The following is a 27213-nucleotide window of genomic DNA, read 5'->3' on the forward strand; positions in this document are numbered from 1 at the left end:
CAGTGCCTTAATGTAAAAAAAATACACTAGGTTTGTAGTTTCAATTTTCAATACTACAAATCATAAAATGGCGAAATGCCAATGTCAACGGATGTTGTTCATTATGTCGGGATGTTGTTCGCACTATTTGTATGCGATAGGGACGGCCTATGTCTATCTGTATTAATCACAGCCAATGATACTTAAATTACGTAAAATGTACATTCATTCACGCAAGTGTATAAACATATGAGGGTGTGTCAATTTCTTTGGCACGTTATGAGACGCTCTTTGGCAGCAGAAACGACGTAGAAAATAATCATCACGTCACTTTAGAGGAGACGTGAAGCCAGGCCCGTACCCGTAGCCGAATGGCATTTTTGCGACGCGAAACGCCACCGAAACGCCGCAGAAATGTAGTCTGGCTCTGTCGCGCCAATATGCAAGAGCGATAGGGATATATTTAACTACGTAAGAGATATTATCGTGAGCGTTTCGTGAGCGTTTGCATTCGAGTTCGGCTACGCACACAAGAAGTAGAAGGAAAGAAAAGATAGGAGCATGTTGCGCACACGAAACTTATACACGGAAAATCGGCGCGGGTTTTAAAATTTTATCTCAATAACTTGAATATGCAGTAAAGGTTATCGTGAATGATCTGTCAGATCAGTTTATATGCAAGCGCCTCCTTTGTTGTATTCTTCTTCTTCCTCCTACCCTTATCCCACGTGATGTGGGGTCGGTACAACATGTCTTCCTCTTCCATACTCCCCTATCTTTCGTCATCTCAACACTTACTTACCTCTTTCTTTCTCATATCCTCTTTCACACAATTCATCCATTGTTTGGGTTTACCTCTTCATCCATCAGCATTCATCTCCAACATTATTTTGCCTATTACTAATGTTAGAATAACCACGACAACTTAAAATAAATCAAATTTAAACATGTTTTCACTATGTTTGCTAATTTAAACTTTACCTTTTGAGGTTTTAGTTATTCTGCCCTTGCAAATATAGTCAAGTCTTTGTGTATTTTTTCTTCACCATAGGCACCATAGCTTCCTTCCTTCTTTGACTTCCTTCCTCCAGGATTCTACAGCGAAAGCGAATAGTCCTGCTCTAACGGCAATAACGTGTTGTTACCTATCTAGGTCAGACCTCAAAGGTTATATTATATTATATTGTACTATATCAACACCACTGTTACGACAATACAGCGAAGCGTATTTTTCTTACCTAGATATTTCCTACCACTATCTCGATTCTCTGGTGGCGTAGCATCACCGGTCTGGTAGCGTAGCCAGTAAAGTGCCATTAAATTAGTCTCACTCGTGAAAGTTTACATAATTAGTCACATTATTAAGTAATCGGGCAAGTCCTTAGGTACTTAATAGTTGGTGAGTCATGTGACTCATGTTAGTGCAGATGTCGTACCCATACAACCATTTCAGTCGCAAAATCTTCAAATCAGTAACTAACTGTCAAATGTGACATAACGCGTGGTAACGTCGTGCAAACAATGCGACCGTATTGATACAATAACAAAATGTAGTCGTCGTGTGCACTCGTTACGGTAACAAAATGTGTACGAATTTGTGGCTGTCAATGTCACTGTCAGAATGACTTTTAACGACACTTTATTAGTCGACGTTTGCACACATAACGGTAACAACATGTGGACGAATTTGTGGCTGTCATTGTCACTGTCAGAACGGTTTCTGACAGTGACAGTGACAGAATTTGTACACACATGTGTAGGTCTGATTACCGAACTGCTCCTAAACCACTGTATCCGCAAATGACAATCTGAAATACGAAGGTTTCTCAAACTGTCTTGTGAAGTTGTGGACTGGTTGCTTTGAATCATTTAAATATGAGCGAATTAAATAATAATAAACGACGACGACCATTTAAGCACTCTTCGACATTTTTTAAAAATGTGGGAAAGTTAAGGAAAGTGCAGAATGATAATACAAATAGATAAGCACTTTATAGTTACTTAATGTATTAAATATATAATTTTTAATTCTTATTGATAAAAATGAAGTGTAGTGTTGCTTTACAGTCTTTACACAATAAAAGTAGGAATCAAATGAAATACGAGTATTTATTGTGATATTAATAGAATTTCTGTTGCGCAATGATAGTTTTTTTTCAGTACAGATGCTGCTTTTTCTACCGCAGTAGTGCGAGCAAATCAAGCAATGATTCATTTCTTGTCTGGTCGAAACTCTTAGCTTAGATTTAGGTACTGAAAATCGTCGTACGATACACGTGCGAAAAGGACATTCACAACTCGTGTCGAAGTACTCGAAGTAAAACACTCCCTTCGTTCGTGTATTAATTTAGCGCTACTCGTATCGATTTTCCTCTTTTCCGCACTCGTATCTACATGTATTTTGTTTGGGTTACAAAAAAACACATTATTTACTCTTCTACGTTTATTTATGTCTCTTTAACATTACAACTTTTATATTTTGAAACTTTTGAAAAAATTATGGAATCTGTGCTACTTAAAATATCATCTTCTAGTAAAAAAATACTTATATGCGGCGACTTTAATGTAAATATTTTGGAAAATTCAACAATAAGTATCAGATTGTTGAATCTTTTCAAATCATGTAATCTCAATCATATTTTTATGGAGCCTACTAGAGTGACTGCCACTAGTGCCACCTGTATAGATAATATTTTCACTGATATTTTTCCTACTACTAAAGATGTAATTAGCAACTTAGAATCAGACCATTTAGGCCAATTGATAGTATTTGAGACATTAAGGAAAAATACTTTGAGAAAACAAATAACTTTTGTACCAGTAACCTCCGACCGCGTGGAACGAATGAAGCAAAGTTTGGTTCAGGCGCTACCCTCCCTGTCTTCCGATATGAGTCCTAATAGTATGTATAATTCATTCTTTCACACTTTTCTGCAACATTATAATGCAATATTTACTTCAAAATCGGTCGTAGTTAGTGGTGCATCAGTTTTTAGTGAGTGGGCTACTGCAGAGTTACATCAACGAAGACGTGCATTGTATGCCTTGTATGAAGAACGGCGGTTTAATACGAGTGATGAATTTAAAGAACATGTTAAGCAATATTCGAAGAAGTTCAAGATAGATTGTCATATCGCTAAGCGAAATTATCTTAGTAATAAAATAAAAAATAGCTCTGACATTATTAAAGCAACGTGGAAAGTAATTAATGTGGAAACTGGTCGCTCGAAACACGCAGTAAAAGATATTAAACTGAATATTGATAACAAAATTATAGATTCCAATTTTGAAGTAGCAACAGAGTTCGAAAAATTTTTCACCGAGATACCAGCATTCACAACTAAGGATTTAAATTCATCACCCTTATCTGCCGTCACATTATTAGAGGAAAACGTTCCTGAGTGTTGTAGAGACCTTTATTTTGAACATGTTTGTACCTCAGATATAGTAAAGGCATTTAAATCAATTAATGTCAAAAAAACTAGTGACCTCTGGGGGTCTCCGTCCATGCCGTAAAATCCTTAGTTGAGGTTGTAGCGCCTGACTTAGCAGTTATATTCAACAACAGTGTTGACTGCGGCGAGTTTCCTGATCTAATGAAACATAGCAAAATAACTCCTTTATTTAAATCCGGCAGCCACTCTGACCCCACTAACTTTAGACCAATATCTGTGCTGCCAACTTTCAGTAAAATATTTGAAAAATTAGTTCTTTCTCAATTAGTACGACATTTTAACGTTAATAATTTAATGCATAATAAGCAATTTGGCTTCACACGGGGTCGCTCGACAACCGATGCTGGTGTTGAGCTAATTAAGCATATTTTCGATGCCTGGGAGGAGTCACAAGATGCTTTAGGTATCTTTTGTGATTTATCTAAGGCCTTCGACTGTGTTTGTCATGAAACATTGATCAGGAAACTACATTATTATGGAGTCAGAGGATCAGCACTAGATTTACTCAAGTCCTACTTAAATGGTAGAATACAAAGGGTAGATGTCAATGGACAGAGATCAACTGGGTCATTGGTCTCTATGGGTGTACCACAGGGATCAATATTGGGGCCTTTCCTGTTCCTTATCTACATAAATGACTTGCCATTCCTTGTAAAGACCCACCATGATATAGTATTGTTTGCAGACGACACCTCACTTATTTTCAAACTCAAACGACAGCAACAAGCTCACAGTGATGTAAACAATGCTATCTCTAAAGTAGTGAACTGGTTCAATGCTAATAATTTATTATTAAATGAAAAAAAGACTAAATGTATTAAGTTTGTCACTAATAGTAACGTAAGGAATGAGCAAACAAGTGTCGTTGTGAAGGATGAGGAATTAGAACTGGTAGATAGTACAGTTTTTCTTGGTATAACTTTAGATTCTAAACTTCAGTGGGGTCCCCATATTGTTAACCTCTCGAATAGACTTAGTTCTGCAGCTTTTGCAGTGAGCAAGATCCGTCAGTTAACAGACGTGAAAACAGCTCGATTAGTTTATTTTAGTTACTTTCACAGCATTATGTCATATGGTATTTTACTTTGGGGCAGTGCTTCAGAGATAAATACCATATTTATTCTGCAGAAGAGGGCTATTCGAGCAATATATAAAATGAACCATAGAGACTCACTTAGAGATAAATTTAAGGACATTAATATAATGACAGTGCATTGTCAATATATTTATGAGAATATTATGTATGTACATAAAAACATTTGTAATTTTAAGAAAAACTGTGATGTACATAATATAAATACTAGAAATAGACATAAACTCGCGGTGCCCTTCACACGGCTCTGTAAAATTAAAAAATCATTCATGGGTAATTGTGTTCGATTTTATAATAAACTTCCGAATCATATTACTGACTTGTCAATTAATAAATTTAAGAATCATGTAAAGCGTGTACTCATTTCCAAAGCTTATTATACAACACAAGACTACATGAATGATAAAACAACGTGGGATTAATTGTTATTCGAAATGGTTTCTTATTTTTACGTTTATTATTATTGTTGATGAAATTAATATTGTATTTTTTTGGACATTGGATTTTTCCTAGAAATATTCTAGACATGTATTTTTATATATACATATACCTAATTATATATTTTTTGTTTAACGATTATTTTTATATGAAATTGTATATTATAGACTCAATATTATTATGAACAATAATTTACAACAATAAATTGCTCTGATAATTAGGTTAGATTAAGATCATAATATATATGTAATGAACTATTCATAAGAGCTTGTAACTAGGCCTACATGAATAAAGATATTTTGAATTGAATTGAATTGACAAATTTGTAGAAACTTATCTATACAAAAATCTTGACTTAAGAAGTACAGATCGCTGAAATTAATGTTGATAGTAATATTAATGACGACTACTTCAACAAGTGTCAATTGTGAAATGCCGCAAAATACTAGTTGCTCTATAGAAGACCATAATAATATGATCCCCGATCCTTTACAACCCAGCAGCTCGGTACGCACGTTACAATTCTTTTTTAATCTTCTTTAGTGAGGGCAACTGAGTACGACGGCATATTTAATTGTTTATGAAGTTTGAGGATACCTGGAAAAAAATAATACATGAAGCCATTTTGAAAATATAATAAATATTCACTGCTTTCGGTCACGCGTGTACGCTGCGACCATTTTGCGACCGTTTGTCGACCGTTTGGTGACCGTTTGGCGACTGTTTTTTACATGGAATATTACCGTCTTAATCCATATTTTAACAACTTTATTGGTTTTCTAGGCATTATTTTTATTATTTCAGTATAGTATATGCACCGGAGCACTAAAACTTCACCAATCAATATACATAACACGCAAACACCGAGTAGTTAATAATATTATTACTGGTTAAACTGAGGTAAATTGATGGCGCGTTGATAAATTTAGACTTATTTTATGAAATCACTCGAGCAATTTAATTGGCCATGGTAATTAGCCCACATTATATTACAAATGCAAACAATATTTTATCTTTAACAAATTCTTACGCCATTACATTTTAATGTCAAATGATTTTATTTCTTTTTTACTTTGACGTCTCTGACAGTCGCCATTTGAAAAGAATGAAATGAACGAATGATTTTGGGAAAGTAGTCGCCAAACGGTAACAATGTGTGCACGCGTAGTGCACACTTCTGTCACTTCTGTGACCATTTGTGCCTGTTACCAATCGTCCCCATTTGGGTCGCCGCGACTAAACGTCGACCGTACTGCGACTAAGCATTGAGACCCGAAGACCTGTGTGTACACAAAATAGGAGGATTTGCGTAGGAACGGCGACCGATTATGGTTATATGGGTAGGAAAAGTGCGTGCAAGAAACATACGTGGTATGAAAACGATGCCTTGAAACGTGATCCCATTATTTCATTAGTCATTCATTTCTTTGTCTTTCGTCAACTTTATGTTATGTAGCTATGACTAACCAAAGTCATAATTATTATTCTAGGTATTAAATAATGGGGACGAACCGAAACACTTTAATTAAATGCAAAAACAATTTTATTGCGCAATAATAAACGTCAAACTTTTTTACTTTACACTTGCAAAGTCTACCCTATCAAAATCGTTATCAGTAGGTAGTTTGGTCTATCTAATTTACAATCTTAGCGCTGACGAAAACTACAACCGCTGTAGTACCTACAAAGGGACATGGTTGTTTACATCAAGTCTTACCACAGATAATTTACCTTACATTTCTGTTTGCCTTTGGGAGTATTAATGGAAGGAAGATATGAGGACCTGCGGTCATTATAGTCACCGCATATTAGCGCTTTCATTCTAATTTAGTATGATAATATGAGTTTCTTCCTCATTTACTCTGCGGCTCGTAGCGAACAATTTATCTTACTTGCATGCGATGCGATATAAAATAGAACTAAACAATTTCGATACATATTAAATAGTTATTTGTTTTACAAGGGGGCAAAGTTGTTGTTTAACCGCACGAAGGCACGGCACGAAGGTAAACAAACTTTGCCACCGAGTGAAACACAACATTTTTCACCACACCAACACGAACAAAATACTGACTCTAAAACATCAAATTAAATCAAATCCATTAATTTATTAGATTTTTATGATTCAAAATCATCATTTATAGGTAAATTCTACAAGCCAGCTTAAGACATCAAGTTAAAATTTGTATGAAATTACTTTGCACTCTTGTGAATAAAATGCAATTTTGCTATCTGTTTTCGAATAGCAAAGTAAGCCTTTATTAGTTGGTGTGGTGAAAAATATTTAGCGTAAAAGAAGTGACAATGACAATTATGTATAAGTATAAGTAGCCTCCTCTAATTTCTACAATTTTAAGTCGTACTATCGACTCGTATGGCGACTGCGAGTTTATTTGGTCGGATTAAGTCGGAATGGCAACTTTAGCTGCTTTACTGTTGCGACATTACTCGACGCCGGCGCTGTATCTGTCAATTTCCTTGAAAAAATGAGTGACTGCTTGAACATCGTAATATTTACAAGAGAAGTAAGTGCTAAGGAACTTTACTTATTTTATCAAGGAAATTGACACATACAGCACCGATCCTCTGCTTACATTCATCGGAAAATTGATATAATATACTTTCATCAGACTATTGCTAATCTGTGGTTTGTATAATATTTCCGTAAGTGCTGAGATATGTAAATAAAATAACGTACTCAGCAAGGTCATTACCAGTGCCTACTGGTAATATAGTTTTTAACCCCCGACGCAAAAACGACGGTTATAAGTTTGACGGGTCTGTCTGTCTCTGTGTGTGTCTGTCTGTGGCATCGCAGCTCCCGAACGGATGAACCGATTTGGATTTCGTTTTTTTTGTTTGAAAGCTGAGTAAGTCGGGAGTGTTCTTAGCCATGTTTCACGAAAATCGGTCTACTATGTCGCGGTCGGGGGTTTTTTCAAAATTAAATTTTTTCACTCTATGAGACTATAGAATTAATACGCAATAATTTATAATTCTTCACCTCATCATTAAGCGTAAGTAATCTCTATTTCTTAACAGTTTGCTATAGAACAAATAGGAAGCAGGTACCCGCCACTTCCTCACCTTGCACAAGTAACAGCGAACATTACATAACGAATGGCTATAATTTAATCTGTACTAGTTATTAATTAGGTACCTCCAGTCCTACGTCGCAGTAATAATGATTGCGCGGTAGGTACCTACATTACAACATGAGCGTAACGATTCTTGTAATGTTGGTTTTTTTATGACTATTATATCATAGGTACTCGTGTTTTTTCGTCACATGCTGACATAGGTACAATGACCTATATTACGCACGTGGGATTACACCATTTTTAGGGTTCCGTAGTCAACTAGGAACCCTTATATAGTTTCGCCATGTCTGTCTGTCCGTCCGTCCGTCCGTCCGTCCGTCCGTCCGTCCGTCCGTCCGTCCGTCCGTCCGTCCGTCCGTCCGTCCGTCCGTCCGCGGATAATCTCAGTAACCGTAAGCACTAGAAAGCTGAAATTTGGTACAAATATGTATATCAATCACGCCAACAAAGTGCAAAAATAAAAAATGGAAAAAAATGTTTTATTAGGGTACCCCCCCCCTACATGTAAAGTGGGGGCTGATATTTTTTTTCATTCCAACCCCAACGTGTGATATATTGTTGGATAGGTATTTAAAAATTAATAAGGGTTTACTAAAATCGTTCTTTGATAATATTAATATTTTCGGAAATAATCGATCCTAAAGGAAAAAAAGTGCGTCCCCCCCCCTCTAACTTTTGAACCATATGTTTAAAAAATATGAAAAAAATCACAAAAGTAGAACTTTATAAAGACTTTCTAGGAAAATTATTTTGAACTTGATAGGTTCAGTACTTTTTGAGAAAAATACGGCAAACTACGGAACCCTACACTGAGCGTGGCCCGACACGCTCTTGGCCGGTTTTTCTGGAGTTGTATCACTTCCTCGTACATCAGTTTTTGTACAATTGGCACGTTTATTCTAAAACGAACTTCTTCTTTTCTTGATAATAGAGAACTTTTAATTTCATCCAATCAAATGTAGATAAGGCTCAGGGTATTAAACTTTCAGTTTAGAAAGGTTCATATCATTCGCTGTTATTTTTATCGTGACTTGCGTCTACGTGTCTCTTTATATTGTGTTTATTTGTTTGGCTTAAAAATGTAGGCTGCGAGTGATAACTTGATAAGATCAGTCGATTAAGAGCGATAAAGAAAGTGCGTACACACTCGTGTCATCCGCCGACGGTCTAAATAATACGTATCATAAACTTTTAAGTGTTTTAGGTACATTCGAAGGCATCGAACGGTAGCGCTGTTCCTGAGTCGTTGGAGGCGAGATGGTGAGTCACGAGGTGATAAGACTCATTGTGTTAGCCTAATCATTTGTATGGCGGTGTTTCGCTAGTCTATTTGCAAGATCGTGAAGTCAGACCAGTAATCCGATAGGCCTTGATCTGCCTCCATATGAATAGCCAAATCAGGCCACGAACAATAACCCGCGCTTCAACATTTCTTGGATCGATTACTGTGATTTACTTGTTACTTTTTCTCAACTCTGACAGTATTGCATGTTACCTGACTTCTCACGGGCTGTCGGTCGTGAGCATTGCGAAAGGCACGAATGTCTAATTTTTGCTTCATAAATTCCGAGAACTTAATAAACAATTGCTTAGTGGCGTTGCTGTTTTTAAAAAAAGATCACGTTTCGGTAGCCGGTATCTGATAAAATTGTGTATTATAATAAGAAACGGATATATTTGCATGTTCTTTGTTGTCGTCTCATTGACGATGCGCTTGTTTGTGTTGTGTCAGGGTACCTAGCCAACGTCATTGTCACAATCGCTTACGCTTAGTAAGCGGTTCATAGCTAGCTATCCCTTCTGTAGTGGCGATGGAGAGCCAGACTGCGTTTCGTTCGCCACCAGTGCCACCACGTAGCGTCAACGAGTCTACGCCGCGCCGGCAGTTCTTGCCTATGCTGTATTTTTCAGGGATAACACAATTATGTATGTGCATTTCCATAAATTATTTAGAAATAGTTCTTTGTTGGCAACAGGATCTGACGTCGGCGGGCGCATGTTTAATGCTGAATGCACTATATTCTAGGAATAAAACATGAGATGCCTAGAGTAAAATCTTTCATGAAATTTATGCCATCAATATAGCTGCAGAGTTAGGTTGTCCTGAATCTAAATGAACACTAGTTAGGTCCTATTACTAAGTGCTCTATCATTTTTTAGGGTTCCGTAGTCAACTAGGAATCCTTATAGTTTCGCCATGTCTGTCTGTCCGTCCGTCCGTCCGTCCGTCTGTCCGTCCGCGGATAATCTCAGTAACCGTTAGCACTAGAAAGCTGAAATTTGGTACCAATATGTATATCAATCACGCCGACAAAGTGGTAAAATAAAAAGTGGAAAAAAATGTTTTGTTAGGGTACCCCCCCTACATGTAAAGTGGGGAAGATTTTTTTTTTTTTCATTCCAACCCCAACGTGTGATATATTGTTGGATAGGTATTTAAAAATGAATAAGGGTTTACTAAAATCGTTTTTTGATAATATTAATATTTTCGGAAATAATCGCTCCTAAAGGAAAAAAAAAGTGTGCCCCCCCTCTAACTTTTGAACCATATGTTTAAAAAGTATGAAAAAAAATCACAAAAGTAGAACTTTATAAAGACTTTCTAGGAAAATTGTTTTGAACTTGATAGGTTCAGGAGTATTTGAGGAAAATACGGAAAACTACGGAACCCCACACTGAGCGTGGCCCGACACGCTCTTGGTCGGTTTTTACTCATAACATTCAAAAAAATATCTGCTGTCATAAAGTTTACGCTATGCGATGCCTCTTTCTTACTTAGGTACTACTTAAAAAAAACATTACTTTTCTAGCATTGTGTCAGTGTATCAATGCAGTTTTATGTCATTGTTGCCACGATCACAAGATTTCTCTGCTTTACGACGGTAATAGCTCACGGGCTTCAATGCTGCGTGGTTCCCATCATTATAACCAAGAAAACAGCTCGATGTACTCAATTTCTGAATGCGATATGATACGAATAAGCAAGGCTATACGTTGTCTCGGTTTTTTCATATATTTTTTACATGAAAATAGTTTGCATCATCGATAGCGATCATAATATTCATATTAGGTACCTCGCTTTGTTTGCTGTGACCTCCGTGCCTTCATGTTGCGACTATCATTAAAATTATGTTTAAACTAATGCTTATACAACACGCCTACATACTTATTTTTTTATGTGGAAAATTAGCAGGATTGTTATTGAATAGTAATAATTGTTAGCCAATGTCGCACCGCCCGTCGCAGTATCGACCCTTGGACGACCTCAACTGTTCAACTTCATTGTCGTAAGGTTAAGACGGTCCCCCGTTTGAATGCCCTCGCTCGATCGCGCTACTTCCCCTCCCCGCACCCCTGTTATACGATACGTCGATCGAGATTCAAGACCACCATACGTAACAAGTCGCCATCTAGGAGGAGTTGCTTGTACTAGATCGCAATACTATAAGCTACTAGCGCCAGGAGTTGCCTGTACGAATGTATGGGTACTAATACACTTTAATGCTATAAATATGCAAATATTATAAACGGAAATAAATGCAGTAAACTAAAGAAAAGTGACCAAGGCCTTCAGTTACCCGCGGCTGGAATGCTGTCGTATTATGGAAGATTTTTTTTGTCAATAATCAATAAGAATGTTGTTGTATTGACGTATCATAAAATTACCTTTAAACTCGAACCAGAGGGCCCTGTGGCATCATCAATGACCGTATCGATAACCGGAACAAAATGTATCTAAATTATCATTAGATAATTCCTGTTTTAGTACTAAAACAAATTGTTTATTTCACAATGTACAATGTGAAAAGTACTAGCGCATTTTGGCCAGTAGTCATAAGCAGAGTTTGGCACTGTGGTTTGTAACGCCGCTTACTGACTGAGTCTAGTACTAGTATGGTCTGGGTTCGATTCTGGCCTGAGGAATATTTTTTTGGTTTTTATTTTTTTTCAAAACCGATAAGTTTCTACATTATAAAGGTTTATATCTCCCGTTTACAATATTTATGGCAAGATTCATTGTTTTGTATGTTTTTCCTGATGTAAATTAATTTTAGGTTCACATAAAAAGTATCTTTTTTTTGCAATAAAACAGAACGCGTAGCAATAAATATAGGTACCTATTATAAATATTCACTTAAGCTAATGCATGTGCCTTGTGTTTGGGGTTGCGTTGCGACTTGCGAGTTGCGAGGTAGGTAGTCCGCAGCGCCGAGCCGGCGAAAGACTGCATACAGGCAGACTGCATATTTAGCACGCACAGTACAACTCAAGTACCTATAAGTTACATTTTGAATAACGAGACATTTTAAAATTATATGATAATTATTACGATCAAAGATTCGACCTACCATAGAAACGTTGAATTTTGTTACAAATATCATACAGGGAACCAAACTATACAGGCAGTAATTTTTATAACAAGCAATATTTTCTGCACATGGGCTGCCGGCTGGCTGTGTGAAAAAAAGAATAGAACATCAAAATTCATCATCAATTTTGTTTATTACTTATGTACATTTTAAATCTTCGATTCTGTCTTCAAAACACTCTTCTCTCTCTAACGCTCCTCTATCACGAGGCTATTCAAATGAAGCGCCACTGACGGGTCTCTATTGGTTCCCATAATTTTTTAAGTCCGATTTTTACTATCCATAACGTTTTCCGTCATAATTTTTCTTAGTCATATTATCACTAGTCATAAAATTAAACGTCAGAAATTGTAGTTCTGATTTTTGAAAGTCATAAGTATTGTTAGTCATAAAATTTATTAGCCATAATAATCAAAGTCCATAGATGTACAAATCCATAATGTTGAAGGAAATAAACTTATTCGGAATAATTGATCTAAGGATGCTGAACCTTGGCTGCACCTAGGGGAACTCGGGTTTAGTGAAACACAGGCAAACGCTGTTTTCGTCATCGGACTTGTCTTGATGAGTACTCGAGTGAGCAGTACCCGAAGTCCAGCTGATGCTGAACCCTGGCTGCATCTAGGGGAACTCGGGTTTAGTGTAACACAGGCAAACGCTGTTTTCGTCTTCGGACTTGTCTTGATGAGTACTCGAGTGAGCAGTACCCAAATTCCAGCTGATGCTGAACCCTGGCTGCACCTATGGGAACTCGGGTTTAGTGTAACACAGGCAAACGCTGTTTTCGTCATCGGACTTGTCTTGATGAGTACTCGAGTGAGCAGTACCCGAAGTCCAGTTGATGCTGAACCCTGGCTGCACCTAGGGGAAATCGGGTTTAGTGTAACACAGGCAAACGCTGTTTTCGTCATCGGACTTGTCTTGATGACTACTCGAGTGAGCAGTACCCGAAATCCAGCTGATCCTGAACCCTGGCTGCACCTAGGGGAACTCGGGTTTAGTGTAACCCAGGCAACCGCTGTTTTCGTCATCGGAATTGTCTTGATGAGTACTCGAGTGAGCCGTACCCGAAGTCCAGCTGATGCTGAACCCTGGCTGCATCTAGGGGAACTCGGGTTTAGTGTAACACAGGCAAACGCTGTTTTCGTCATCGGACTTGTCTTGATGAGTACTCGAGTGAGCAGTACCCAAATTCCAGCTGATGCTGAACCCTGGCTGCACCTATGGGAACTCGGGTTTAGTGTAACACAGGCAAACGCTGTTTTCGTCATCGGACTTGTCTTGATGAGTACTCGAGTGAGCAGTACCCGAAGTCCAGTTGATGCTGAACCCTGGCTGCACCTAGGGGAAATCGGGTTTAGTGTAACACAGGCAAACGCTGTTTTCGTCATCGGACTTGTCTTGATGAGTACTTGAGTGAGCAGTACCCGAAGTGTAGCTGATGCTGAACTCTGTTTGCACCTAGGGGAACTCGGGTTTAGTGTAACACAGGCAAACGCCGTTTTCGTCATTGGACTTGTCTTAATGAGTATTTGGGTGAGCTGTACCCGAGATAGAGCTGATGCTGAAACCTGGCTGTACCTAGGGGAACTCGGGTTTGGTGTAACATAGGCAAACTCTGTTTGCGTCATCGGACTTGTCTTGACGAGGACTTGGGTGCGCAATAGCCAAGACAGCGTTGTAGCTGAGCCCTGGCGGTATCTAGGGCAACTCTGGTTTCGGTGCATTATAATATAGAAATATTTCATGCAATGTCAAGTTAGGCATAAAACATAATATTAACTGAACAAAAATCCTACCAGAAGTGAATATTAACATCAAGTAGTTAGAACAAATTTATTGATTTGCCATATGGCTTAGTGTGTCGTGTATTCCATTTATCATCAAAGTCAATCTGGGTTTAAATACCAGTTTCGGAAATAAATATCGCACGTTGAAGTGTGACTAGACGATATCATTTGCATTGGGGCTCGTAGTCTCGTGAGAGAAGAGTGTTTTGGATACAGAATGGAAGGATTAAAGTGTATAAACAAACACGATGTAAAAATTGTTCTTGAATAAATAAACTGAAACTGAAACTATATAAAATTTAACGAAATATAATATTACATTTTCAGGTTCCATTATTTTTTAACATATTACTTGTTATAAAAATTACAGCCTGTACAATTTGGCACAATATTTTTAACTAAAAATGAATAATATTTGTGATAAAATTCTATGGTAGGAACCGTATCTTTGATCGTAATAATTATATAATTTTAAAATATTTCGTTATTCTAACGGAAACTACGAACACCTATCTACAAATTTAGATTTTTGTTAGTTGCGGCATACGGTACGTATTATGGTCACGTTATAATATAAAGAATAGTTCAAATTTATTTATATATCACCTTTCCTTGTTACCTATATCATTTCGTGCTATGTGCGCGAAGCCGCGAACTAAAACCTACCTGCAGGGGTTGCAAGGTCAACGACCCCACCCGAGCGCGCGCGCCGGCTCGCAGTAGGTACTGTGGGTACCTAACCAAATCTAACCATGCCTGCGCGCTCGTTTACAAGGCACATGCATTTTAGCTTGTGTGTATTTTATATAAAATAATTATGTATTCATTTTCATATTTATTTATTGCTTTTTTTACACAGCCAGCACATGTAAACTATACAGGCTTCCTGTATAATATTTGTGATAAAATTCAACGTTTGTATAAACTTTTACATATATATGAAGCTTCAAATAATTTTCATCAGCGAGAAAATACGAAACAATGAATTTTGCCATAAATATTGTAACCGGGAGATATTAAAACCTTTATAATGTAGAAACTAATCGTTTTTGAAAAAAAAACACACAAAAAGATATCCCACTGCCCGGGCTCGAAACCAGGCCCGCATTGATCAGTGAGAGCCGTAAGCGGTGATGAAACCCACACGGCCAAATTCTACTTGCGACTGACGGGCAAAATTCGCCAATACATGTCACATAGTACATTGTGAAATAATTTGTTTTTGTCCTAAAACAGGAATTATGTAATGTACACTTGTAATAATGAAATGATAATTTAATTTCATTTTGTTTCGCTTCTCTATTCTAAGAAAAAAAATGGCTCGGCGCAGCGAGCGGCACAGCCCCCCCGTCCGAGAGCCGGCAGGCAACTGGCGTGCGGTGCGTAGCGCGTTCAAAGGTAGCCCCTTAATATTACCATAAGTCATCGTCTGAAAAACAGTTGCATTAAAAATAACATTAAAGTATGTACATCTATATATCCAGGGATATTTACAATTATCAGCAATATAAATGAGTCATACACGCTAAAACCCTTCAGTGTTGACCAAGCTGTCTCTCTGCCGCTGACATCGTAGTTCTCTGCCGCTGTTCCATTACGAGTATCGAGTACGATTGGCCACTTGGCTACGCGTCTTACACCTATAAGTAAATAAAAGCGTGGCTAACATGTCCAAGAAGGCTAAATGAAATGAAATGAAATGAAATATTTAATGAAATGAAATATTTATTTTTCAAGTAGGCATATTACAATGCGTATATGAACGTCAAATAAAGCTACGCCGGCTCTAACCCTACGCCTCAGCCTCGAGAAGATTTCAGTCCCCCCTCAGTTGGGAGGGGGGTATCCACTATGGGACCGGCAAGAAACTCGGCGGGCAACTTCTTTTCAAAACATTACATCTTATAATTAACATGCATTAAATAACAACATACAATTTAACATGCAAAAGTATTCATCAAAGAATATGAACAGACTAGGTACTCTATGGAAATCAATTTCAATAAATTATATTATTGCTTAATAATACGTCGTTCTTCTTCAGAGAAAACATATCAAATTGTCATAGAAGAAAAAGATAATATGAATCTCAATATCATTAAATATGTAATTTACCTACACAACATAAAATATAAAATATTTGATGTGCTTTCTTATCTGAACTGTGTCCTCTATACATAATACAATTATTTTAATTGCTATTCGTTTTTTGTAGTTTCTGGTTCGGGCCATGCATGTTTGTCTGTCAAATAGTCCTCGACTCTGTAATAAGCCTTTAACATCAATGATTTTTTTAAGTAGTTCTTAAGAGCTGGGAGGGGTAATCTCAAAGCAGTGTCAGGTAACTTATTATAAAAATGAATGCATTGCCCAACAAATGACTTCTGTACTTTACGGACACGAAACTTCTTTATGGCAAGCTTATTTTTGTTTCTAGTGTTATAATTATGGATATCAGAATTCTTAGTGAAACAGTCTAAATTCTTAACAACATAAATTATACTATCATAAATGTATTGGGAAGCTACAGTTAAGATATTAATTTCTTTGAAGAGTTCTCTTACTGATTCACGTGTTCCTAAGTTGTAAATAGAACGAATGGCTCTCTTTTGTAATACAAAGATAGTCTGTATGTCAGCTGCTTTGCCCCAAACCAGAATACCGTATGACATTACACTGTGAAAATAACTATGATACACTAGGCGAGCTGTCTCAACATTAGTCAGTTGCCTGATTCTCCTAACGGCGTATGCGGCTGAACTTAATTTGCTTGCTAGTTTCTTTATATGAGGACTCCATTGTAGATTTTTGTCCAATGTTAAACCAAGAAACAGTGTTGTATCTACCATCTCTAAGCATTCATCATTCAAAAGTATTTTTGTATCGATTGGTTTAACATTCGGCAGAGAAAATCGAATACAGTTGGTTTTCTTAGAATTAAGAAGTAAATTGTTGACAGTAAACCACTGCAGTACATCAGCTAACGTGCTATTAATTACATTGTAATCCGTAGATTTTCGGTCAACATTAAAAAGCAGTGATGTATCATCAGCAAAAAGTACTATTTCACAAAAGTTTTTCACTATACATGGCAAATCATTTATATAAACCAAAAACAGGAATGGACCTAAAATTGAGCCTTGTGGCACTCCTAATTGGACTACAGTCCCGCTAGAGCGAGTTTTGTTAACAACTACTGTTTGTGTTCTATTGCTAAGGTAAGAAGACATAAAGTTTAGGGCATTTATAGACAAACCATAGTGTTCTAATTTCAAAATGAGCGTTCCATGATCCACACAATCAAAGGCTTTTGAAAGATCACAAAATATGCCAATTGCATCACAAGAATTTTCCCAAAAATTATATATATGTTTAATGAGTACCGAAGCAGCATCGGTCGTGGAACGGCCCCTTGTGAAACCGAACTGTTTGCTTGTAAGTAATCTATGTCTGTTGAAGTGTCCCAGTAGATCATTTAACATTAGCTTCTCAAAGACTTTACTTAGTACAGGAAGTATTGATATGGGACGGAAATTGGTTATATCACTCGAATCACCCGATTTAAAAAGCGGTATGACTTTGCTACATTTCATAAGATCTGGAAAGGTGCCTTGTGAAATTGAAATATTATATATTACGGCCAAGTAAGGTGCTATTATATCTATGACATGACTAATTACTTTAACTGATGTTCCCCATAAGTCTTCCGTTTTCTTTAAATTGAGTGACTTGAATGTTTTAACAATATTTACAGAGTCTACTTGACTAAATTCAAATGAATTATTACATTTCTTAACATTAGCACAAAGTAATGAATGGGCTTGAGCCGCAGAAGAATGTAAACATTTTGTGGTGTTAACGGCTATATTTAAAGATAAAATGGTCTCTAGCTACACCTTTGTATAATGTCTTCCCAGAGGGATACTATTTTTATTTACTATATCTTCTATTCTGAAAGTGTATTGACGTTTACCTACACTTGGTATGTCCGTATGGGTCACATTGCGCTAGGGACGAGCCGAGACAAAATGTTTTATGAATGAGCTGGTTTAACGCAAACATTGAACACGAGGAAAACGGGCGGCAAACCTTCCTGTGTCTAAATTTATTCGAGGCTGCGCGTACGACGATCTTCTGAACTCGGCACATGCAGCAGCAAGCCATTGTTCGCTGGAGGCTAGAGCACAGAGCACTTGCACGTTAGACCGAGCATGTAAGCGGGTTGCGTTGCGCTACGAACTTAGTCGTACAACGAACGAATTGGTCGTGTAAGTGTAAAATAGTGCTGATTGTGAATAATTGGTGCAGCTCGTAACGTGTCATGCGTCTACGATCAGTGCAGTACATATACTACGAATCTATTGGACACAGTCTGTGGCACAAGCAGGCTGTGTTGTATGATTTTGCCACTTTATCACAATAAACGTACTTGGGCTTACAGTCGTGACCCCGATGACGCAAGTCAATTAAAACTACGCGGTTTCCGTGTGGATACGTCTATCTGAGAGGCGCGTGGCGTCGCAATCTCGCACCGTGCTGTAATTCATGTCATTGTTCATGCACACTTTGTGACTAATTATCGGTGAAACTTTGAACTCGTTTACGCTATTTCTGTTACGAGTGTTAGGAGGATAAAGGCTGACTATTCACACATTCAGTGTCGCTGACCCGATATTGGGTCCTTTGTTTGTAGGCGCTTTTCGTTACATACGCATTTTCTCATATTATCGGCTAGACTCGTAGCCCGTAGCACACACTCTGAATATGATAATTTGGTGCCAACTTGATACTTACCTATCAACCTAATTCGGACGTAGACTGATATCATTTCATACGCATTAGCATTTATACTCGTACTTATAGGTATTTTGGCGCAACTAGACGCTCGAAAATCATTCAGATACAACAGTACATAAACATTAGTACATTGTAAACAACTATAAGGTAAGATGGGGGAAATTTGAAGGGATTTTCTTACGGGATAAGATGGAAAGCCGCCCGTGGTGTTTCATTATACGGAACATATTTCATCTTACCCCTCAAGAAAAGTCCTTCAATCATTGCCCACCTTACCTTAAATGTTTTTTTTTTTCGTTTTCCATACAGTATGCATGAGCTCTATAAACACGTCTACCATAAAATTGCCTCTTAGATAATTTTACTACCTTCTTACATATTTGTTTAAAAAATCTATGACTATTGTCTTAACTTTACTCTTCCTAGATACATGCCAACACGCCATAGTCTCGACTTTATCTGTGCTAAGTCTGGAATGGCTACAAAAAACTACTTCACTGTGAGATTGTTCATAGAAGACAAGTCATCAGTTCCGCTGACTGTCGAATGACGGTGAAAACGGAGACCTATTGAATAAAAACTGCCATCTTCATGGTACATAATATATACAAGCCATGTTTTCACTGCCAGTTAAACTGTTAGCTGTAACTGTCTGTGACCCGCATAACAAAAAAGATTGCGTTCGAGCCACTCATTGTTATTAAGATTTACATACCGACACTGAACAAAAATAACACACATTTAAAGGTGTTATTTTTTACACTTTGGCATTGATTTGTCCTTTGAAATTAGTGTTTCAAAAATTACCTATAATGTCTGGCAGGAACTATTAATCTATAGGTTTAAGCTGATAAGATATATCAGGAAATCGGTTTACTGACGATTCGCCAAAAAACGTTTCCCAAAGTTTCACATCCCAAACTATTATTCCCAAATTATCATTTCCCAAATAAACGTTTGGCAAAACAACTTATCGCAAATTGACATTTAGCAAAACTTTTTTTGACAAGTATTTGTTTCCCAAAATATTTACTTGGTCAAATTTCATTTTACCAAATATTATTTAGTCAAAGGTATTGTTAGGCAAAATTTCCATTTCCCAATATATTGTAATTAAATGGCGCACTAGAAATTTGTTTGTTGATTTTATACTTTGTGTCCAAGATTTGTGTGAAATAATGTGTATGTCGTACTTTTTTCCTCCTGCTGCAAATGTCAAGGATGACATTTTCACTTACATGTCCGGATACATTTCATTAAAAAGAAACCTTATGTTTTCAAGACCATTATGTTCTATTAATTTTTAATTACTTTAAAAAGCCATTTCCCGTTTGCTCACTGTCAACCTAACACGCTCCTCCTCGCTTCGCTCGTCGTCGCACCTAAACTGACCCTGCCGCACGTACGAGTTTTCTGTTACAATACCATTAAAATTATTACATTACATTTATGCCTTGTAATATTTATTGTCAAACGTGGTTTTGCATGGTGTAATTTGTAGAAACATTTTTGACAACAAAATAGTTGACAAAATAATTTTGTCCAGTAATTAATTTGACAAAAATAAAGTTGAGCAAACTTTTCTTGTCCAACTGAAGCCTTGGGAATTAAACTGAAATTATCATTTGACAATTTTAAGTTAAATTCGGCCATAAAATCTTCGATAAATGAAATTAATCCCGTAGAAATGAAAATGCAAACGCCTAAATATTTTCGAAATTTGCGATGTGAAATTTTGACCAAACATGTTTTTGGGATATAAGTTTTGCCATTAAAAACGTTTGCGAAATAAAGTTTTGTCTAAATAAAATTTGACTAAGTAAAATTGTGCCAAATGATAATTTGACCAAACAAATTCATTGCGAAACATACCTTTGCCAAACAATACTTTGGGAAATGAAACTATTGCGATATGATTATTGGGAAATGAAATTTGACGAAACGTTTTTTGGCGAAACGGCAGGACACCCAGGAAATCCGACTTACATGTTGTGTTGTCAATATTGTCATGTTGTCAAATATAGTAGACCTACTTATGTATTGTGTCTGCCGTCTAGCACAATACGTGTTTGTTCAATTTGTGATAATTGTTGTTGCTATCAGAAGTACACATTGTGGCTCATTATTGTTAGTACCTAGATATTAATTGGCTAGTCGTTCATGCACTTATACGAGTTATATGTCTATATAGTTCATCTGTAGATATACAAAGAAGCATGTATGTAATCAACGTGCAGTGTCAATTGACACGCAATATTTATCGTCACACTTTGTATGTAACCCACTCATACCTTGCATTTTGTTCCGCAGGTACACGACTCAAACGTCGTTGGCTTTGGCATATCCAGCAACGGAAAATTCATGATGTCATGTTCCTCGAAAACTGACATGGTAATTTGGGATCTGAAAGGCCAGAGACTAGACACTCTCGACACTTATTTGATGAGTACATACTCTGCCAAGATATCTCCGTGTGGACGTTTCGTGGTGGCCACGGGACAAGTGACTGATATAAAAGTTATGGAAGTATGCTTCACAAAGAACGGGGAGTACAAACAAGTGACAAAGGCTTACGATCTCACAGGTCACTCGTCGGGCATATACGATGTTGCCTTCGATGTTGACACTTCGCACGTCGCCACCATATCCAAGGATGGCACGTGGAAACTATATCATACAAAGAGTGAGTATAATACAAGTTTAACTGCGTAGTTACTTATCAAATACAATTTACGTATACGTAATATAGACGTGAGGATAACGGATGACGGAAACGTGTGTCAGCCCGAAGACGTTGTTCCCCGGCAAATGAATATGAATGTTTATTGGGAATTACATTAACGATATTCGATTATAGTAGCGGGTCAGCCCCACGCGGATACTCAACCGGTCTCCAACAATCTTACCGAGTGGAAACTAAACGCTTAAGGAAATCTTTGCGTTATCTACTCGTATATCGTAATAAACGATCGTTACGTGTCTCTGACGTGTATGGCCAATACGCTAAAGCGGTCAAGTTTTAGTAGGCGTAGTCACGAAGATTTCAACAAACCATTTTTTAAACATACTTTGTAACATTTGTAACAAATTTTTAGCCTGCAGCATCGTATTCTAATTGTTAAAAAAAGATTAATAAAATTTTAGGTCGTTTGGCAAACATTGTACATCATTTCATTTGTAATACTCTTATAAGATAAACCTTATAGAGTATACCTAACCTATGTAGATACAAAAACGGCGTCATAAGATTTTATACGCACAATCGGCACAGCGGGTGTCGCTGTCGCGTAAATATTTGGAATAGTTTCCATTCATAATAAAAAACACATTGTTGTTGCTATTTTGTAAAACTACTCAAATATTTTTTATTGTATTTTCGGTATGGCCTCAATTAAACTACATAGGTCACTTGTGGATATTATAATTATAACACTTTGTCCGTATATTGAATGCCATTTTCCGTGACATTTTTAAGATATCGAGTAACGTACCGTACCTATTCTAAAATCTCATGGTAGGGGCTCAGAAACTTAAGCATAGCATTAACACGTGTAAAATATTTTTCTAAATGATTCGGCAAATGTAATAATGATTACGATTGTACTTTGTATAGGTATACATATCCGTTACACTTTGAGTCATCAACTCACCGATTAGCGAAAGTTATCACCACAGATTTAAATGACATGTATTTACTTAAATGGAATATTAATATTATCAGCAATTTCTAAATCACGGACAGATAAGGGACTCTATTTATTTGGATACAAACAAAGCTTATAAAAATAGTACATATATATAAAAATAAAAATAGGTACTTCTGGTCTGGCATAAAGGAAGTGGTATAAACTTTGCTCTTTAATAATGTAATTGAGACATCTACATATGGAAATGTGAACGTGATAATTTTCATACGTACAGTTATTTTATTTATGCTACTTCCTAAATTAAAACTGGCCAAGAAATTTTAAATGTTGACTGACTGGACTCGTTACCTCGCCTGCAATAACATCTTACTACACTAAAATTGCAAAAATATCTGATACCTTCTGATTCTGACAACATTACCCGGCTACGGAAACGCAAAAGGAGGGTTATGATATTGACCGGTATGTAATGTACAGTCACCGGCATAAATAGTGATGATTTCTATACCTTCTCACATTAACGTCTTGTTTGAAACGTCATACGAAATTTTAAAACAATTTTAAACTGATAAGGTCGAAAAGTGGTAAACCACTTTTTTGGCTGACTGTACTGAAATCATCATTTATTTATGCCGGGGACTGTACGAGTATGTATGTATTTACTAGCTACGTTGTTCAGAAACTTATTATAAATATATTTTTTCTTCGTTGCAATTGTACAACACATTATGTATATCTTGGGCGTCGACCTATACCAGTACTTTATTGTTTAGGTACACCGGCATTGCATCACTTGCATTTAATCTAACTAATGGAGTAATCCAATTGCAAAAATGACTCGAATCTGACGAATAAAAAGAACAAACAAAAGTAATATATGCTAATTTTTATTGGAAATACGAGGTCAATAACATCTCGATAGCTAAAATCACGAATTATTCGTCGTAGGTCATATTCAAAATATCTTTATTCATGTAGGCCTAGTTACAAGCTCTTATGAATAGTTCATAGCTTTAACACCAGCGGTCTATAGCTAGTAGGTACCTATGTGACCTGCATACAAACCTAACTATTCTTATTACAATTTCTCCTTCTTATTATAATTATAACTTTTTATTTTACATTGTACAGTCACGGACTTTAATTGTTGATCCACTTCTAGCTCATTTTATACTGGAACGTCATAGCTTAACTATGCTTAACTCAGAAATGTCCAGTATAAAATGAGCTAGAAGTGGATCAACAATTAAAGTCCGTGACCGTACCATTAAAATACTCTAAAATTTCGGTAATCAGTTTGTTAGCACTATACATATATGTAACTATGTATAAGACAACGTAATAAGTCTTATATTTTTAAACTTATATCATTTATATGAATAACCGTGTTATACTAAAGGTTTTCCACGTTGAAATACCGGTTCAAGCAGAGTACACAACACCAATGAAGACACAATGTTTGTCCAAGCGATTTCAGATAATCCTAGCTCGCCTTGACCAAGCCCTGAGCTCAGTAAACACATTACTTACATACTTTAGTTCCGTTTAGATTAGAATATTCAATGGAAACGTAAAGGATTCTGAGGTACAGATGTGTTAGAGCAATATGCGCAAGAACTTCGTACAAATAAGTACTACATAAATCGTGCTACATTGGACATGGTCATTGATACTGAAGCGTTTGTAGTATGATATAAACAAAACCAGCCGGGCCACGCTCAGTGTAGGGTTTTTCAAAAACTGTTCAACCTAACAAGTTCAAAATAATTTTCCTAGAAAGTCTTTCTAAAACTCTACTTTTGTGATTTTTTTTCATATTTTTTAAAGTTATGGTTCAAAAGTTAGAGGGGGGGGGGGGCACATTTTTTTACTTTAGGAGCGATTATTTCCGAAAATATGTGCATTATCAAAAAATATTTTAGCAAACCCCTGTTCTTTTTAGGGTTCCGTACCTCAAAAAGGAAAAATGGAACCCTTATAGGATCACTCGTGTGTCTGTCTGTCCGTCGTCACAGCCAATTTTTTAAATACAAATCCAACAATATGATATACCACGTTAGGGTTGAAATGAAAAAAACCCTAATAAAACATTTTATTTTCACTTTTTATTTTTGCACTTTGTCGGCGTGATTGATCTACATCAGTGTTTTTCAAAGTGTGGGTCGCGACCCCCAAGGGGGTCGCGGCATTTATCCAGGGGGGTCGCGAAGTTCAGCTTTAAGATAAACTTATGACAGGCTGGTTTAATTTTTTTTTAACTTAAAAAAGTGAAATTCTTGAGAATTAAAAGGATAACAACCTTAAAACAACTCATTTTATGATAAATATATAAATTATGTTTTCCCCTCACTAGCTCGGAAACACGTGTTTTGTCCTTTAATACCAGCGGGTAAAAACGCATTTTATCCACTAGTGGGTAAAGTAATTTGACCTTGAATAAAGTCAAATTAACTGCTTTAAAATTGATAAAAGTAGGTGAATCTAGTAATAAAGATGATTTACCACCTGTGGAACTACTGGAAGCAGTGATTAACGCACTTTTTGCGTTGTAGTTTCCTCGCTATAGTGAGGGGAAAAGTTTTGTGTTACACTCGGGTGCAAATGTATTTTACATCTCGTGTGTTAAAAAACTCGCAAGTTCAGGATTCTATTCTCGAACCACTCGCTTCGCTCGTGGTTCAACTATAGAATCCTTTCACTTGCTCGTTTTTCAATCCCACACTCGGCGTTAAAATACAACTTTGCCCCCTTGTATAACAAATAACTATTATTTGTTGAAAACGTCCGCTCGCATAAATATGAAGTAGCAAATGGGATCAAAACTTTAAGGGCTTCTTTTACTAAATGTGGATATTCAGCCATTCTTTTAACCCAGAACGCATCAATTGAAATGGTGCTTCTTTCACCGGGGCGTTGAGATCGGCCAGCTTAACGGACTTAATATTTAAAAAATATATTCAAAATCCATCTTTCCATCATCATCACCAATCCATGTTCCAGTTGAGAAATAATTTTGGAGTTGGTTTTTTAAACTTTGCCATAACTGATTGAATGATTTTAGCCATGCAAGGGAAATAATCAAACTGCATGCGCATATACTGTACATGCTGTGTAAAAATGTTGTCCACAACTCAATTTTTGCTAGAAATCCGTTAACTTTATCTTTTTCTGTAATTATGTTTTCGTCCCTTTCTTTGCAGACTTGCGTCCATAACATTTAAGTTGTCAAAGATACCGGCAAGATATTCTACTTTAAATATCGTAACATAATCAGAAAATAGATCTGCTATTCCAGTTTTGTTATCTTGTAAAAACATTAATAATTCTGATTTAAGCTCTATAACGCGTGTCAAAACCCTTCCTCTCGAAAGCGATCTCACCTCTGCGTGACAAGTGATAAAGTACACACATATCTTCGCATACTAAATTTAATATTCGCAATAGACGAGTTTGCAAATATTTACCTTTGATCGAATTTACAACTTTTATTACATCTTTCAGCACTAAGTTATAGGTAATATTAGAAACGAGGTATGGGGGTCGCGAAAAAAATTGAAAGGTCATAATGGGCCGTGGCACCATAAAGTTTGAAAAACACTGATCTACATAATTGGTAACTAAATTTCAGCTTTCTAGTCCTAACGGACATTGAGATTATCCGCGGACGGACGGACGGCCAGACAGACATGGCGAAACTACATATAAGGGTTCCTAGTTGACTACGGAACCCTAAAAAACAGCTGTTTCACACAAAACGCCGACATCGACAGGTACCTACTAGGGCTCTGGATACACGTGATTCATGCCGAACCGTAGCTACGTGATCTTAACACCGGCGGTACTAAGATCACGAATTTCACGAACACGGCAAGGTACGTACCTCGTACGCACGTACGTACGTACTTGCCTTAGCGCCCGGATTCACGTGACACGCCGCGGGCCGTGACACGCCGCCGCCCGAACTAAGTTCGTGTGCAGAGTACTTATCGTACGTTTTGTAGATTTAACTCGCCCGGGAGAAAACCAAATCATGACTATTATTGAATTATCACTTAATACCTATACTTAATACTGGACGAAATTTTTTTTACACATGAATTAAACTTATATTTATGTTTTGCTTCGATTTTTATACAATACATATAACTAGGGCCTCCCCGGCTACGCACGGGGATTATGATAAAAATTGTTATAATAAGTTATCCGTAAAAGATAGACATATGCCATCGCGGACTTTTTTGTAGACCTATTAGAGAGACACAATTTTCCAATACATTATTTTGATATAGCTCAAACGGTTTCGGCAGCGTTTTCGATTAAAGCTCTCAGCCAGCGGGATTTTGTCCAACTCGATTAGAAAATATCGTCATATTTCAACCAATTCAAACAAAACTTTAACAAATTATATACCTGAACTTTCCTCAAGAATTACTCTATTCATAAGTGAAAACCATATGAAAACCCGTTCAGTTTTTGAGTTTATCACGAACACACAGACAGACGCGGCTCCCCGGGAGTTTATTTTATAAGAGAAGATTAAGTG

The 27213-nt window shown here is 36.8% G+C and overlaps 1 protein-coding gene across 1 annotated transcript in view; it reads left to right on the top strand.

Annotated features, from left to right (window-relative positions):
- LOC125230592 (transducin beta-like protein 2) overlaps positions 1 to 27213 on the top strand; it is a 108741-nt gene that overhangs the window by 61242 nt on the left and 20286 nt on the right. The window contains exon 4 of the mRNA XM_048135795.1: positions 21334 to 21706. Within this exon, the coding sequence (XP_047991752.1) occupies positions 21334 to 21706 (373 nt within the window). The remainder of the gene's footprint in view (positions 1 to 21333; positions 21707 to 27213) is intronic.

Source organism: Leguminivora glycinivorella, chromosome 10 (assembly GCF_023078275.1).
Source record: "Leguminivora glycinivorella isolate SPB_JAAS2020 chromosome 10, LegGlyc_1.1, whole genome shotgun sequence".
Taxonomy (NCBI): domain Eukaryota; kingdom Metazoa; phylum Arthropoda; class Insecta; order Lepidoptera; family Tortricidae; genus Leguminivora; species Leguminivora glycinivorella.